The 17,384-nt window shown below is 34.3% G+C and overlaps 1 protein-coding gene across 1 annotated transcript; it reads right to left on the bottom strand.

Annotated features, from left to right (window-relative positions):
- Window positions 1-8,852: 8,852 nt before the first annotated feature.
- Window positions 8,853-17,325, bottom strand: LOC128223533 (hemicentin-1-like). The gene is made up of 6 exons (XM_052932810.1): window positions 17,314-17,325; window positions 16,993-17,059; window positions 10,940-11,143; window positions 10,606-10,704; window positions 10,312-10,417; window positions 8,853-10,095 (listed from the first exon to the last, which is right to left on the bottom strand). Exons 1-6 carry the CDS (start codon window positions 17,323-17,325, stop codon window positions 10,050-10,052), a joined length of 534 nt encoding a protein of 177 aa, XP_052788770.1. The 3' UTR covers window positions 8,853-10,049.
- Window positions 17,326-17,384: the final 59 nt, after the last annotated feature.

The following is a 17,384-nucleotide window of genomic DNA, read 5'->3' as shown; positions in this document are numbered from 1 at the left end:
GAATTATTCCGACGGCTTGAGCGCGTTCTGCAATGCTCATTCTCGCCATATTTAATGTTTTTTCATAAAAGACAATTCACGATGGATTCATTCCTACCATATTCGACAACTAGCATGCCGTGCACGAGAAACTCGAGCACATAGGCTATTTTCGCACCTACCGTTCCGCATGGATGATTTTGTACATGAATTCGTTTTTTCTTTAAACAAATCGATAGGTTGGTGTGTACAATACAAAAATAACCAAAAATTAGATTTATTGATTAAAAATGTCGCATGGCATCATATCTTATATGGTGGCCAATTAGAAATCTGTCGAAGTGTATACTATATAGCGTCATATCAAGGGTATTTATGTTTTTTATGATTTAAGTTTAAAACATGACAGGTTAAATGCAAATGAAAAAGCTCCTATTAGTCGCCGCTTTCACATCAAGTATTTCACAATAAACAGGGTCTTGTCACTTGTTGCCTGAAAACCGGTATGAGACGGGACGAACAGGTAAATTGACCTTTAAAGGTTCAAAAACCAATCGCATGTTATAAAGTTTTAAAACTATCAGGGAAAGTGATTGCATTAATTGATACATAAATCTGTATGTAAATTTGCTGACGGTCAAAGATGGCCAATCCATTGGCGAGTCTAATAGTAACGAGGGGAAGTGGTGGAGGTAACGTTGGTTAGTGGTGGAATAACTCTGGATAGTGGTGGTAAACACGACAAGAAGTAAGGAATTTCATTAAAGAAATCGAGAATATGAAATACATTTTTACAAGCATAGGTGCAAGATATTATTGATTCTATAATATATAAACACGACTTTTTATATGGCAAGTATGATCCGCAAGTATGATGAGCTTAAAAATAATAAAAAAAAAACACAACCATGAAATGCCAATACAGTTTTTGTACGTATAAAAGCACATTTCTCCCACCTCAGATAAGTAGATCCAATAATTTAATAACCATGCTAGAAATTCTTATCTTGCCCACGGGCGAAGATAAAATGCCCGTATGGAACTCCGTTTTAATTGTCGTCACATTGTAATTACCTCCCTTGTTGAAGACAGTCGTCTGTAGCCTCATAGAAACCTTGTCTTGTGGCAATATTTAGAATGCTAATTAACTATTTCTCGCTTCAAATGTCACCATAAAAAAGTTTTCACGCATATTTCAAGAAATAATGCTCCACTCTCCTCCGAACTATTTAAAAACCGATTTGACTAGTAACATTACCTGAATCACTGCGAGCATATCCATGACAACCACGAATTATCAAATATCCATACGCATTTATTTTCACTACGCACAAAAGAGTTCCAGCAAAAAAATACATTTTTACACAATTTTGTTTAACTGAGGTGGGAGAAAAAGCATCTACCATAGCCACTCGTGTAAGATAGGTTCATCCCAACCCTCGCGCAGGGTGTTTTGCCAAAACTCGGTAAACCTCGTTTCCGCAAAACACCCTACGCTCGGGTCGGGATGAACCTATCTTACACTCTCAGCCATGGAAGATACTTATAATCTATAATGTATTTTGATTCTGTTTGCTATAATTATCGTTAAGTATTGCATTGCGGATGTCTTTTTCGAAACAACTATTGTAACGCTGTATGATGAGGTGGGCCTGTCAGACTTTGCTGGATAACGCTGGTTGCACGGTGTTTTCAAATTCTGTTTTTTAGCAATTTCCAAAATATTTTGTTCACTTTGACACTAAATCTGAACATTACTGCTCTATACTATATATTCGTCAAATATTTATGATGTACGCATATTAATGCACTTTTATTACTTGTTTCAATGTAACATCATATTTAATTATATGGTTGTTACATCTCATATTTTTAAAATAAAACAAAAATAAAGCAACTCTTATCTTCACACAACACGATGAATCACTTGACTGTAAGACTGTGCTACATGTATTCGTACCATACACCTGCCGGATCATAGTATTCTACGCATTGTCATAATTTATATTGCGTCCTGAACAAACCGCAGCAATCGAAACCGACCATAATGTTTTTATTGTTGCTTATGTTAGTACATTGTCTATAAATATAAACAATGCTCATTTTTTTAAGGTTTATACTGTGACCAACATTGATAGTGACACTGATGGCATTCTGTGGTTGTGGATTGACCTATTCAACGCCCAGGATGTTACTTTTGGTTATTCTAGTATTCCAACATCAGATGCGGACGTAGATGTAATGTAATCGGATGCAGATACATGTATCGACCATTCCAATGATGCGACACCGGAAGTACACACTGAAGCTTGAATGGAATGTACTCCTGCTTTGGTGTCATGTGACCTGTAAAAGATTTAGTGACATTTAACTTAAAAGTATTTAATTTTTGTACATAGTTATCAAAGGGGTCACTCCTAACAACGATCTTGCATAAAATAACTATGAATTAAAGCAGTTGTACAAGTCGGAAAAACTCGATGGGCCAAAACAACTGTGGCAATACAGAGAGTCGCATGCAATTTTTTTTCCATGTGATGATTTCATGGGCCACATTAGTTGCGAGTTCCACTCATATTTGATCAGTAAGACTATATTTTAAAGCGCCTTTTTAGACATGATTAACTGGATAAGTAGCTACATACAATATGTATATTAAAAGGTGATGAAACAAGTCAAACGGTAAAAAAGCGAGATCAGAATTTGTTTTATGCATTTACTAACTTAAATTGATTCACAAATGCATAATACGATAGAAAATCCTCGTGCTCTTGTAAAATAAAGGCTTAATAAAGTGAGAAATTTACCTGAACTGTAAATATCATCAATCATGGTATACATTCTTCCCAATTCTATAATATGTCATCGTGTACTGAAAACAAGAATATCAAACATCAGAATACGATACATGTAGGTCAGAGACCAATACATCAATTTCCTATGGCTCCTTTGAACAATTGACCAATTGAACAATTATCACGCGAAAGAAAATGATTTCTAATGTTTCAGGACCCGCAACACAATATATGGGACAAAAGTTCGACTCAAGTACTAAACATTATACAACTTAAAAAATGTTACATTTTTATACGAACAATACAATTAGTTGAAGTAACCACATCCGGTGTACAAACCATGCGGTAAAATTCTATATCCAGCATGTTCCACAAGTTGTTTTTTTAATCACAACCCATTCAGCTTCAAAACCAATAAAGATGGAGAGCAGTCAATGGTCTCAGATTACATAATCATGCTTTGATCATGTGATAAAACGAGAAACATGCATGTAACGCTGAGCTACTTCCCAGCAATAATCGACGTCGGTATGACGCTGCTCGACGTGGGATTCTGGTGGACTAAAATCGGTCAAAATCCATCGTCGAGGCGACGTGGCCGCCCGACGTCCGTGCAAATTGGATTTACGACATCATCTCGACGTGAGATACTTGTCTAAATGAATTATCATTAAACATGTTCCAAAAAATTGAAAAGTACTGTTGTGAAAAATGAAACGTTTTGGATCTACGTCAAAAATTGTCGCATCGATGTCGGGTCGACGTAGAATGTTCGCCAAGTTTGCCGAAATGGTGTAATTTGCCATGTATATAACTCATACATTTTATATTGACGCATGAAAATATAAAGAATGCCATTTACTTTAGAGAATACGAGAATAATAAACTCGTGTGATTTTCAAACAAATTAATGGAGCAGCAGTAAATATGGTACACTGCTGTAAATAAAATGTTTGACTAAAATCCACTTAAACTTCATTCTGATGGCTGCTGTAATTGAAATACAGCAATTATGTACAGATTTAATGCCAAGGTGAACGTAATATGTTCGAATATTACACGGTTAGTATACCAAACAATATAAAAGTAAACTTAATAAAAGAGATGTTCTACAGAAGCTGTTGCCATTTTATGGTTGTGTTTTTCGCTGTTTTTTTTTCCTTTTAAGCTCTCGGATAATACTCTGCATATAACAAGTCGTGTGTTTCCCTAATGATTGGGGGCATTGTAAAGAAACCTAAATACATACATGGAATAAATGTTAACAGGAGGTCATCTTGCACATATCCCTGTAAAGAAACTTTTCAAATTCACGTTTACTTTTATGAAATTCCTTTCCGTTTGTCGTGTTTAATACCGCGACCCGGCGTTATCCAACCACTAACCAACGTTACCTCACCCACTTTAACTCGTAACGATTGGGCACGGTGTAGACGCTAAATGAAGTCAAATATGTATAAAAACAATCAGCATACAGATATTAAAACTTAAAGATTTTATTAACTAAACAGCCAATGAGTTACATATATTAGTGGAAAAAATGTTTACTATATATACTGATGCACTTCACAGCCCTTATAGACAAAACAACATAGTTTTCTAATAATAGATTCATTTTCGCTCGAAATAAGTTCGATGAATTTTGGAATGCTTGGATTGCGCCAGTAATATCGATTAATGTATGAGAGTCTTAATTCATGGTATAATTGACATTCTAAGAGAAAATGGAATTCATCTTCATGTTGGCATTTTCCGTTCATTTCTTGGTATTATTTGAAACTTATGCCATCCGCCCATTTCTATTTCTAATCTATGTGAAGCTACTCTTAGTCGTGTTAAAGCTGTTCTGAATTTATTGTTTTGTATGATGTCTAAATCTCACTGATAATCAAAATTTGCAAAAAGTATGTATGTTGACGCCCTCGATGATTCTCGTAATTCTTCATTCATTTTTTGCATGAAGCAATCTCTAGCCCTCATCTTAAAGGTATGTCTAAGATATTTTGTATTTTCAACCCCTTGGTTAAGCCAAACTTCAGCGAACCCCATAGATTCTAACTGTTTTAACTTTAAAGTTAATGGTTTAACGCCTAATAGTGTTTTTAAAAAGATGAAGGTGATTTTATCAAGTCCATCTGCTTTCAAGAACCCCAATACTTCACAACCATAATTTAGTATTGGAGTTATTAATTTATCGAATAATGAGACTTGACTTAATTTGTAAATTTTGATAAGCTTTGTTTAAGTTTTAATATGGCTTTATGCGCTTGACCTGCAATTTGTTCAAAAGTTATATGAGCCCCCAGTGGAAAAAGTTATTCCAAAGTATGTTAACTGATTAACTATTTATATTTCTTTATTATCATTATATATTAATTATTTCTTAATCTCCCCCATTTTTGAAACACCATAATCTTTGCGTTTTTTTTTTTCAATATTAACAAAGTTTCCATTTCTGACAAAAAAGAGTAAAATATTCAAGCCATTTTGTAGGTCTTCCTCTGAATTGAAACTATAACAATACCATCGGCATACACTAATAGAAGTAGTTTGAGTGTGTTAATAGTAAGTCCTTGTGACCCTTTAAGTAAGAATTATTTTTCTAAGTCATTTATATACATAGAAAAAAATGGAAACAAACAATCCCCCTGACGTGTCCCTTTTGAGCAAATAAATGTCTCACTTAGCTCATTTTGAAAATTTATGCTTGAATTTACATTGAAATATAAAGACTGTACAGTATTTGCCACGTATTCCGTATTAAATAAGTTTGTAAAATATATTAACCCGCACATATATTAAACCGGCAACATTCGCTGCCGAGGCAGCGAGTAAATGGGGCGTGGCTTTTTGTAAATTCTCGCAGCTATGTAAATCATTTGCATCACTTACAAAGTTTGCAAACAGAGTTGTATCATCTGCTAACTTTGCTATCTCGAGGGATACTTTCATATTGTCCTTGCATAGCTTGGCCTCGTTTGCGTTAAGCTTATTTCCTAAAGAACATCATAAATATAATTGTTAATATCAAACATTCCTGAAATAACCACACAGACATTTAATGTGAGAGTATCCTATTTGGCTACAATTTTGAGGACACATATGTTTTATAAACATATTTTGCGCTGCAATAATCGAGCATGATTCAGTCGGGGAAATTTGTAACAGGAATATAACAGCCCCTGTTTTCTCGTGGTCGCATATTACAACTTATTACCCAATAATATAGTGTGTAAAATTTTGAAAAGAATACTCTTTGAGATAAAATTGTTTGCCTTTGTTACAGGTTGAACAATTTAATGTTTTACTTACCGTTTTCGTTCATAGCTCCATATTTATACAACTTCCATTCCTTAAATGAACTGCCTTTCGTAAATTGCGGTTACCATCCGATGAACGCAACATCTTCGGATATATTCTGATCGCAATTCATCGCATAACAATATACACGGAAATTGTAGATCTTGTTATTGTTTTGATTGTGTCAGCAGGTCCCGTAAAATATAAATCAACATTTTAGAAAGTGTTAATTTGTGATATCTTAAATGTGTTGTTGCCATAAGTTTTTTTATTTAACGTTTTAAAGGGATTTCAAGTGTTTGATCTTTCCTCGCGTTATTGTGACGTCATTTGATAAAATGTTTCCAGTTACAGTCGGGTCGATCTGTTTACAGAATGGGTTAGAATGAATTACTGAAAAGTTTTCTTAAATGAAGTATTTTTTAACAATTCTTGAATGAAAAAATGAACTATTGGTGTAAATATAAGTAATTAATTGCGGGATTGATTTCATTATCGGGGATATAAACGCAATTGGGCTGGTCAAAGTACGCGTGGAGTCTTTCGGACTACACACACTTTGACTAGCCAATTGCGTTCATATCCCAATAATAACATCAATCCCGCAATGCATTTTTAATTGACTAATATGTAAATTGCCATGAACCATTTTTTTAATTATTATTATCTTAACTCTTGGGGAGGAATGGGAGAGGGGGATGGGGCGACGGATGCGGCTTGCACTAACAAATAATTCAGGAAAACTGCAAACTTTGTTGAGCTTGTAAATATTCCATGGGTCAAAGTCAACAAAATAATTAAACCTAGTCTGGAGTGGTGATTTCAGTCGGTCGCCATAATCCCGCCAATTGGAAATCACCCGCTACTGATCTGAAGTCCCTCATATGCCCCAGGCGGTAACACTGTGGATGAACGGACATAAGATATAGCCCAAAAAGTGACAAAGCGATAAGCGTTTGATTTTGGCGCGTGGTATGTTTCTTTATCATTTTTCTGTATTTTACGGTGATATATTTACCAAAATCTAAGAGTTTCGAATAGGGAATAAGTCGTTTCAGATTGTTTATTTATTCGATATATTTCTTGAAAATTACAATTACAATTCAACTATTGGTTTAAACACTTTTTTTATTTGTTGATATTTTTTATAAGCGTTAATGCAACAATATCTTACCTCTGGTAGAAGGTAAAGAAAAAAACTGTTGTATGTTAATTTTTGGGCAATATCTGGTGTCCGTTCTCTCACAATGGGTAGGGCAATCATTGAAGCCCTTTGTTGAGCCTAGGAGTATGTTTGGCCAAGGTTGAGTCAATTTTGTCAGCTTAAAAACCACTTTATGTTAAACTATTATTAAATGTCCTATTAAATAGAGGAGGATTGTTTGTTTTAGTTTAAACTTGTGTATCTCATCACGTAAGCAATCAAACTTGTGTTTTCACGAGTGGCGCAGTGTTCAATATAATAACAAATAATGTGTATGTGATAAATATCACGTTCGCATTCTGATCGTTCTTCAATGCACGTATTGCTAATAGCTTCACTCGTGCAATTGAAGTTTTTTAGAAACCTTAGTACTAATTAGGAATACCTTATTTAGCTGATCCCATATTCAGGAACACGTTTTAATTACAAAAGTAAACTCTTCCAAAGTTCTCTTGAGCAGTTGCACATCAAGTCTTGTTCATAGAAGGTTTCTCGCCTTTTGGGAAACTGATCAGCTCTAGTCGGGTCATATAAATACTCTTTATAATTATACATTGTACAAAACTGATCACTGCCCTTTGATATGAGTGCACACAGTTTATGCAGGATACACGTTTCTTTGATGTTCAATAAGCATGAAGCATTATCTAAATAGTTTATAAATCTAGTTATAGCTATAGCTGAGACATGATGTAACGGACGGTGAGACGGACGCTTGATTACTCAATTGCTCCCTCTAGAGGAATACACATTTAGAGAGTAGTTGAAACGAAGCTCGGTATTCAATTATTATTGTTTTATCGTTCCATCACCCCAATCTGATGACCGGATTAAGACCTGCTGAATGATGCTGTTGATATCCCCGGCAGTAGTCAACTTGCAGCGTATGAATTTAAGTTAAATGTAAAAATGTATAATCGACGTTTTCCTTTTTTAAATACGAGTATAAATGAGTTCCCACATTATTTCAGGTTTCCTATAGATCAAGCCCGATACAATGTATAATCCATAAGGTGCGCTTTGAATAAGTGCTCAGTTATGACGTATATTCGTGTTAAAAGATAACCAAGTAGAACATACTGGCTCCCGCAATGACATTTGCGTAAATCTGGAACATATTTGCAACCGATTTGTTTCGTAATAGATGGCAGCTAAGTTTAAGAGTTCAAATTTAAATCTATTTTGGTTTAAGTTAATATTTCGAATTGCAATGTGGGCTGCACAAAAATATTGAAACGAATAAAGATGCTACGTTTAAAAGGTAATTGACGTGCTGGTGAATGGTGATGGTCGAAAAAGATTAAGCGTTTGAAGTATTGGAGCGGTTAAGGTCATCTTCTGACACATTTAAGGTAGTTGAATAGGTGTGTGTTTTGGTGCTTCCTTGAAAACTGCGTTACATTTGTATACAAACCAGTTCAAACAAGACGTTTGCCGAAAAGTACTTCGTCTTACGTATCACGATGACTCATTTCGTTAAATGTGTTATGAAACTTTAAAACGAGAAAATAAAAAAAATAAAAAAAATAAAAATGGTTGGAGCTGACAAGCATACAAGAAAGTGTTGGTCCCTGTTTATTATGACACATGCGCGGAGAAAATACCATTTTACCAATAATTAAACAAGATTGAAACTGATGGAATTTTCGTTTGTGTCCGCTTTTATGTTTAATCTGTAAAAGCACCATAAAGCATTGAAGGTTGTAGTTTCAAAAACCGGATGGCCAGTTATCTATTTTATATTGTCTTTTCTGTTTTGTCGCCTTTTTAAATGTTTCAAACTTATATGATTCAAGAACAATTTCACAATGTTTCAAGATAAATTTCACAATGTTTCATATAAAGTAAAATCTTTCACAAAAGCACATCAAACTAAAACTTTTCCTTCAGAAAATACATATGTGTACACAAAAAAGAAGAAAAAAGACACAATAAAAATTGATTTAAAAACAAACTGACTATGAAACTAGAATACAACGTAGGATATTTAGTTCACATACTATGGTATGTCTCACCATAAAAATGTAAGGTGAATAAATATGTAACTCGTGAATCTCGTGACAGACAAACAGCGGAGATGTTGTATATGTTTCAGTCGCACATCTATTTGTTATTGTATTGGGAAATATAGAATGCATATATTAGGCTAAAATAAGCTATAATATTCATAAACATTATCCTTGTTTTTAAATATACGTTAAGCTAGCAGACAAAAACCACCCAAAGCGGGAATCTCACCATTCAATTTTATTGATGAAGCTACTGTGATGCGCGTGTGGTCTGTTTGTGGTGTTTGTACGTTTGGTTCTCTTGTTTATTTTTGATGGAACCCGTACCGTGTACCAAACAGGGTAAATATTTGAATTTTAGACTACTGTCCTTGTCCAAATAGTTTTTTTTTTTTAATTTGTATTAATGATACGTCAAAAAATTTCCAACCAATGTTTATGTTAGGAGAAATATCATAGAAGAATGATACGTTGCTTAAATTTTACATCATAATAACCAAAACAAAATGCAATGTATTATTGTATGTGAATGATAAACAAAATACAAATAAGTCTGAATCGAGAAAGCAACCTATACGAAAGTCAAAATGTAATCCTATGATCTTTTATGCCACACCACTCCCAAAATTATCAAACAAAAAAACAAAATCTAAATATAACATTTTGACAAAAAGAAGAAAGACTTTAGTTAGATATCCGCCGGATTCTTGCCAACCTTATCCAGTCTAAATACTGGTTTACTAACGTCTGGCCGCACCATATTCATACTGACGCTGCTGCTGTAGCATTAGCTTTCCTCGACAGTCTCCTGAAATATAGACACATTACTCATTTATGAGTTGCTTAACATGTTAGGTAATGGTACCACACCGATTAAACAGGATACAAAAGATTACCTGGGCATATCGAAGCACAAAAGGTAAGGGTTTAGTCTGTCTGACCCAACTGATTAAAGTAAGGCAGTAATCTTTTAATAGTATAATATTAAAATGTATTATATAAATTAATCAAACAAATGCATTACCTTTTGTATAACCGCCAACTGTACGCAGCCACTCCGGCGGCAACAACTAGTACCACGACCGTGGGGACCATAACAGCCACAAGCGGAAAGGACTCCTTGTCATCAGCTACAAACAATAATAATATTACACTTGTTATTGATGACCATTACCAGCACTGTAGGACATGTATCAATTATTTTTGTTCAAACAGGTACTTGTATATTGTTTTATGTTGTTATTGTATTCGCATTCATATCTTATATATTCTTTTTAAAACTCATTTTTCTATCTTTTAATATATAACTAGTGCATACCGTGTTCCTTTTTCAAACCATCGTTGTCGTCATTTATAGCCGATGCAACTGCAATTCTTGGAGTGGTGACTACATCATGAATCGGTTTTGATTCCTCTTCTGCAACACGACAAACAGATTCGCGTAAGAAAACATTATTGATAAATAACTTGCTACGGTAAAATGGTCGAGGTTAGTTGACAGCCACTCAACACAGAACACATTTGTTTGATTCCCACCACGGGAACTTTCTCTTAGCATCTCAAAAAGGGCACATCATTGGTTCAGCCAAGTAGACGTACTCGAGAATGATTAATATTATATTTCAGATATAAACTAAGGTAACATATAGTACCTGAAACTCTCACGCTTGAGGGCGGGAATGTTAGTCTAGCGATAATGTTCCCCGCTACGCAATGGTATAATCCAGCGTGGTAGATGGAACTGTTTGCAATTTCTAGGACTATCTCAGATTCACCGTCTATGATTTCATCATCTTTGTACCAAGAAAATGTGGGTGACGGCTCACCAGAAGCGTTGCAGATCAAACTGACCTTTTCTCCTTGAACAACCGATATGTCTGGATTTAAACCGATTATATCCGGAGCTTCAGAACAGAACATGTTCAAAGTTTTTATCATCTTTAACTCATCAAGAATATCAGACGTCAATATGTGAACGTCATTTATAGTGTGTGATCCATTTCCAGTTAAATATAAAAGCATATCTTCAAAATGTGATAAGCTTGCTAGACTATCTTCTTGATTTGTTATATTTTCGGCCATGTAAAGTTCATACATAATTGTGATAGCATAGTGAGAACAATCCATAAACGAGATACACACGTCTGCATCATAATATTGTACGGATAAATTATTCATTGCGTTGATCCATTGATTAACAATCAATATGTTATTGGTGCTTTCCGTCTGATTGCGCAATAAAGACCCTGCTTCGTTCGTTAAAGTATCAATATTCGATAGTAACGGATCAGTGGAAAAATTTGCTTTAGAATTTTCTATTGATTCCTGGAGATCTGCAAGACTTATATTGAACTCATTCAGTGCAATATCGGGGTCTATCCCCATGCTTTCGACTGAAATGTTAGAAGAAATATCGTCTAAGTTAAAGCCAGAAAGTGTTGATTCCAGGGTCGTAGCATTTGTCAGTGTTGAAGCTGTTTCATTAACCATTCCGAACAAAATATCAATAGCTTCCTGGAAAAATGTAAGGGCATTAGTAAATTTATCACACTTTTCTGCATAAATTTCTTTTCGTACATCGTAATCGCTATCGCTCGTTGTGTTTTGGAATCCCGATGTTCTGAATATAGTATTTATAGATTTGTTAGCAAATGCTTCAAATTCAGTATCATTGAGATCAAACTCTTTTGCAGATCGTATAATTCTGTGAAGACCAAATATTGCCTGATGTTCTATCTCTCTGCGTTTCCTTCCCAAAATTTTTCCGATAGGTTCCAAAAAGGCTTCAATTGTTGCTTTTGCACTATTCCAAATACTTTGAACAAAATTGTTGAAATTTATCCGTATCTGCACTTGCTTAAAACCAGATCTGAAGGCATTCACTTCACAGTGGACATCAAAAACAGGCGCAGAACCTGTGACGATATCTATTTCAAAACCACAATTCCGAACATCTATCAATGAACCTATTCCATATGTGATGATAAAATTAAGCGCATTAATTCCAAGGCTTACGACCGCTTTCACAGCTTCAAGAGCCAATTTTGCGGCTTCCATAACGGATTTGGCTGCCTCTAATCCGACCTGTGCGATCGTCAGTGCTCCTTCAGCTATAAGTAGAACGGTCCTAGATTTATGTGATTGTGATGTAAATGCGAGTATAATGTTAATGCGAGTGTAATGCCAAAGTGATTGTAATGTCACTGCGAGTATAATGCTAATGTGATTGTAATGTTAATGTGATTGTAATATTAATGTGATTGTAATGTTTATGTGATTGTTATGTTAATGCGAGAATAATGTCAATGTGAGTGATATATTAATGCGAGTATAATGCCAATGTGATTCTAACGTTAATGCTAGTATAATGCCAATGCGAGTGTAATGCCAATGTAATTCTAGTGCAAATGCGAGTATAATGTCAATGAGAGTATAAAAATGCCAATGTGATTATAATGTTAATGCGAGTATAATGTCAATACGAGTATAATGTCAATGTGATTCTAATGTTTATACTAGTATAATGTCAATGCGACTGTTATGCGAATGTGATTCTAGTGTGAATGCGAGTATAATGACAATGCGAGTATAATGCATATGTGATTTTAATGTAAATGAGAGTGTAAAGCCAACATGAGTGGTATGTTAATGCGAGTGTAATGTCAACATGAGTGTTATGTTAATGCAAATATTCTGTCAATGCGACTGTTCTATGCATTTTGAATAGTATGCATTTGCGCGTCTTATGCCAATGCGAGTGTAAGTGAAAAAGCAATGCAATTGTTATGCATATATATCATTTCAATGCAAGTGTTCCCACATACGAGTGTAATGCCTATTAAATTTCAAGTACAATGACTATTCAAGTGTAATGACATTGAGAGTATATTGCCCTAGCGAGTCTTATGCCGAGAGGAGTGTATAAGAAATGAATATTTCATGCCAATTTAATTATGTAAAAACATGTCTTATGCCAATGTTAGTGTAATGCCAATGTGAGTGAAATGTTAATGCGAGTATAATATCATTGTAAGTGTAATGTTAATACGAGTATAAGTCTATGTGAGTGTAATGTTAATGCGAGTATAATACCAATGTGAGTGAAATGTTAATGCGAGTATAATACCAATGTGAGTGAAATGTTAATGCAAGAATAATACCAATGTGAGTGAAAACTTAATGCGAGTATATTACAGATGCGAGTGTAATTATAATGCGAGTATAATATTAATGGAAGTATAATGCCAATGCGAGTGTAATCGTCAAGCGAGTTTAATGTTACTGCGAGTGTTTTATTATTGCGCGTGTAATGTTTACAGGAGTATAATATCAATGCAAGTGTATTGGCATATGTAATCAGTGCCATCTTTTTGAAAATATTAACACTATCTAGGAGGAAACAAACCCATTCATAAGGCAATATGTTTCTGGCTCAGTAGTAGCAGAATTGGAGGTCTATGCATTTTAATGTGTGGTCATCAAATCTTACTATTAGAATTATCATGTGTATAGTAAATATGTTCTTTTAAGTGTCAATTATTCTTGATTTAAATTAAAAGTGATAATGTATAAAAAGATACATACTAGTATTACAAAAATGCGGTACAAGGCTTGCTACGTAAAAATACATACCTTCACAGCATCTGCCCGTGCGCGAACTTGAGCAAAAACAGCCAAAGGACGTATATACGCCCCCATGGTAGCAAAACTCATTGCAAGAGCCATGGTCCCATTTTTCGTCAGCTCGAACACATGATTCTTTGTATCTGTCTCTAGTACCACCGCCACAGGGCGCCGAACACGGTCCCCATCTGTGCCAGTTACCAAATGTGAATGGCATGCAACCGTCTGCAACACAAAATCACGTATTTATCAGATGATTCAAATCTTGATTTAATTCAATACTCACGGCCAACTTTTGAATATTATTTCTATAAGTGTGCAGGTGCGTGATGCATTGACGATCCCGTGTGTGTAGAGTAAGTGTATTCCTCGTGTATTACAGCATATATGTACTTCAATATACTTTAAAAAGTATTCTAAATTAGGTATGCATTTAGTAATTGATCATACTCATCCTGGAACCCGTTCCCTTCAAGGATCTTAGTCTTGCCTATAATAATCTTATTCTCTAGAAACGTCCCAAATGTGTTTTCAACACTGACTCAAGCTCAATCCACGTCAGTGTGTACACGGCGGGTAATCATTGGAACCATAACATTTTGTTATGTGTTGAAAATGCTCCAACGCGTCTTCCATTATAGTGCCAATGAGTGGAATATGGATGTAAACAGTGAGTATGGTTTCTTATTTTTCATTTTTAGAGGTTTATACGAGTAAATTTAAAAACTTGGATAATGTAGTTCCACATAGGAATGGCCATGAGTTGTTCTAAATGTAAAAGTTCTGAATAAAATTTAATATCTGATCGTCTAGAACTTGCATAATTTGCTAGACGTTAGTGTTGACAACGTAAAAATCTGGATTTTCGTGTGAATTGTTCTCGTACCTTAGGTTAAAGCATTTTCTTTACTTGTGTGTGGCTTTTGTATTGACAAAAGGTTGCCGCGTTACAAATTTTAGAACTTTATTTGTTATGCTTGTTGCACTATGCTCGATTTTCGAACGTTGTGGTGCCAATGAATAGGTTGTGGTGCTCATGAATAGTAATTTAGTAAGAAACGAATTGTGAAAAAACTGTAGCAATTTTATTACATGAAAATTAACAATTAATTGAATTAATGTCATTTTCGATCTTTTTAAAGTATGAACTACTACCACACAGCTTTGCGGACTTTAAGGTTCATTTGGTGTCTAATAAATTTATACTTGATAGCAAATGGTCGTCGTTATTCTAATTCTGTATTTCCATGTATTATAAGGCAAATATATAACGATTGTGTTTACATATTTTCAGATGGGTGTCTTTAAAGGGAAAAGGAGGTGAGGCTATTCATGTCGAGATACAAATCACTCCGTAGCTCAAAATTTGCAAAAAAAAGTTTACAGTCATTCACCTAAATAAACAAGCACTCCCTTGTCATCTCAGAAAAAAAGATTCCTCCCTTGCAGCACTGGAAAAAGATAGTTACTAAACGAGCACGGTTTCTTTCGCCGATAATACATGCTGAATTATCTACCAACAAAAGTGAAATCATCCAATGCAAACGAAGGAATCTTTTTTGACATTAAATGACATTAATTCAGTTAATTGTTAATTTCATGTTATGAAATTGCTACAGTTTTTTCACAATTCGTTTCTTACTAAATTACTATTCATGGGCACCACAACCTATTCATTGGCACCACAACGTTCGAAAATCGAGCATAGTGCAGCAAGTATAACAAATAAAGTTCTAAAATTTGTAACGCGGCAACCTTTTGTCAATACAAAAGCCACACACAAGTAAAGAAAATGCTTAAACCTAAGGTACGAGAACAATTCTCACGAAAATCTAGATTTTTACGTTGTCAACACTAACGTCTAGCAAGTTATGCAAGTTCAAGACGATCAGATATTAAATTTTATTCAGAACTTTTACATTTAGAACAACTCATGGCCATTCCTATGTGGAACTACATTCTCCATTTTTTTTTAAATTTACTCGTATAAACATCTAAAAAAGAATAACAAGAAACCATACTCGCTGTTTACATCCATAGTCCGCTCATTGGCACTATAACGGAAGACGCGTTGAGGCATTTTCAACACATAACAAAATGTTATGGCTCCAATGATTACCCGCCGAGGTGTAGCAAACTTAAGTATCAATCTATGAAATGTTCAGTTTACGACTTATGAAATGGGCCCTTGAATCGTAATACTGAGATCCTAACTCGTTATTTATATCTAGAAAGTTAGTCATTATAACGAGCTACATTTTACATCGCCACCTTAAGAGTTCCCCAAAACGGTAAACAGCATTAATCTAAACAAATTTTAAACTCACCCCAATATTTAAATCGGTCATTTCAAATACTTGTATAACAGCATAGCTTGATTCAAAATCTTACTAGTATATTTTGTTTTTCCTCTGAGTGTTCTATTTTCTTACAGATATACAAATAGCTGGTGTAAAATATTGACAAAACTCATCTTCTGTGTGCATGCTAAATGTCCTTATTATATTGTCCTTATTATTTTATATCATAAGGGCATACGGTTTAAAAATGATGAAAACATCGATGGTATTCCATGATGTTGAATCCTGCTTTTTTGTCATTATACTCAAATATTTACATTCGCACACAATTTTTGTATACGATAAAATTATGGTTCATTTTGCTTGAACCGGTCGACCTTTTGAAACCTGTGGATGGAGTGTCGAAAGAAAAGCCTGAGACTCATGCATATGAAAAACGCAAATTAATATTGTGTTTCAATTAACGTGATCATAATGTTACCAAAAAAAAAAATTATAACAAAAAGGTATAAAAGCGAAAAATGTAAGTAAAAGGATTGATTCTTATTTTTGTGCATTCATGCGCAATGAAAGCTCGGCCGCGATTTTGATTTTTTTCTCCAAAATTACTGGCGTGCTATGTGGATTTGCAAAATCGCGGCCGAACATTCATACTGCATGAACGCACAACATAAAAAAAATACGCCGAATTAATGATAGCAAGCGGTCCAAATAGCAACATAATCTCACATGATCTTGAACCATACATTTATGGAACAAAGTTTCTATTTTTTTCAGAAAACGATTTTTATACGTTGTTTGTTGAATAATAAGTAAATGCAAACTTAAAAATATATATTTGTATGCATTCTAGCTAATCCTGTGTCCTTTTTATTGTCCTATCACACATAATTATATATCCTTACCAGCAACAGCAACAACACTAACGATTAAAAGAAATATGTCTTTCACCATTATGCACTCTTTTTATTGTATGTGTATATGCACATCTTGCTGAAGTTGAATTCGTTGTTGAACTAACTATTCCAAAACTTTATCAACGCTCAAAAAGAGGAAATTACCTCTTAAACCTTAAATAAGACGATTATCAACATTTTCATTACAAGGTAATCCATAGATAAGAATATACAGCCAGTAATATTAAGTTAACTTTTGTATGAAAAAAAAATCCTCA

Source organism: Mya arenaria, chromosome 17, assembly GCF_026914265.1.
Source record: "Mya arenaria isolate MELC-2E11 chromosome 17, ASM2691426v1".
NCBI lineage: Eukaryota > Metazoa > Mollusca > Bivalvia > Myida > Myidae > Mya > Mya arenaria.
The sequence above is the reverse complement of the archived record's forward strand: the minus strand, read 5'-3'. Positions and strand labels throughout refer to the sequence as shown.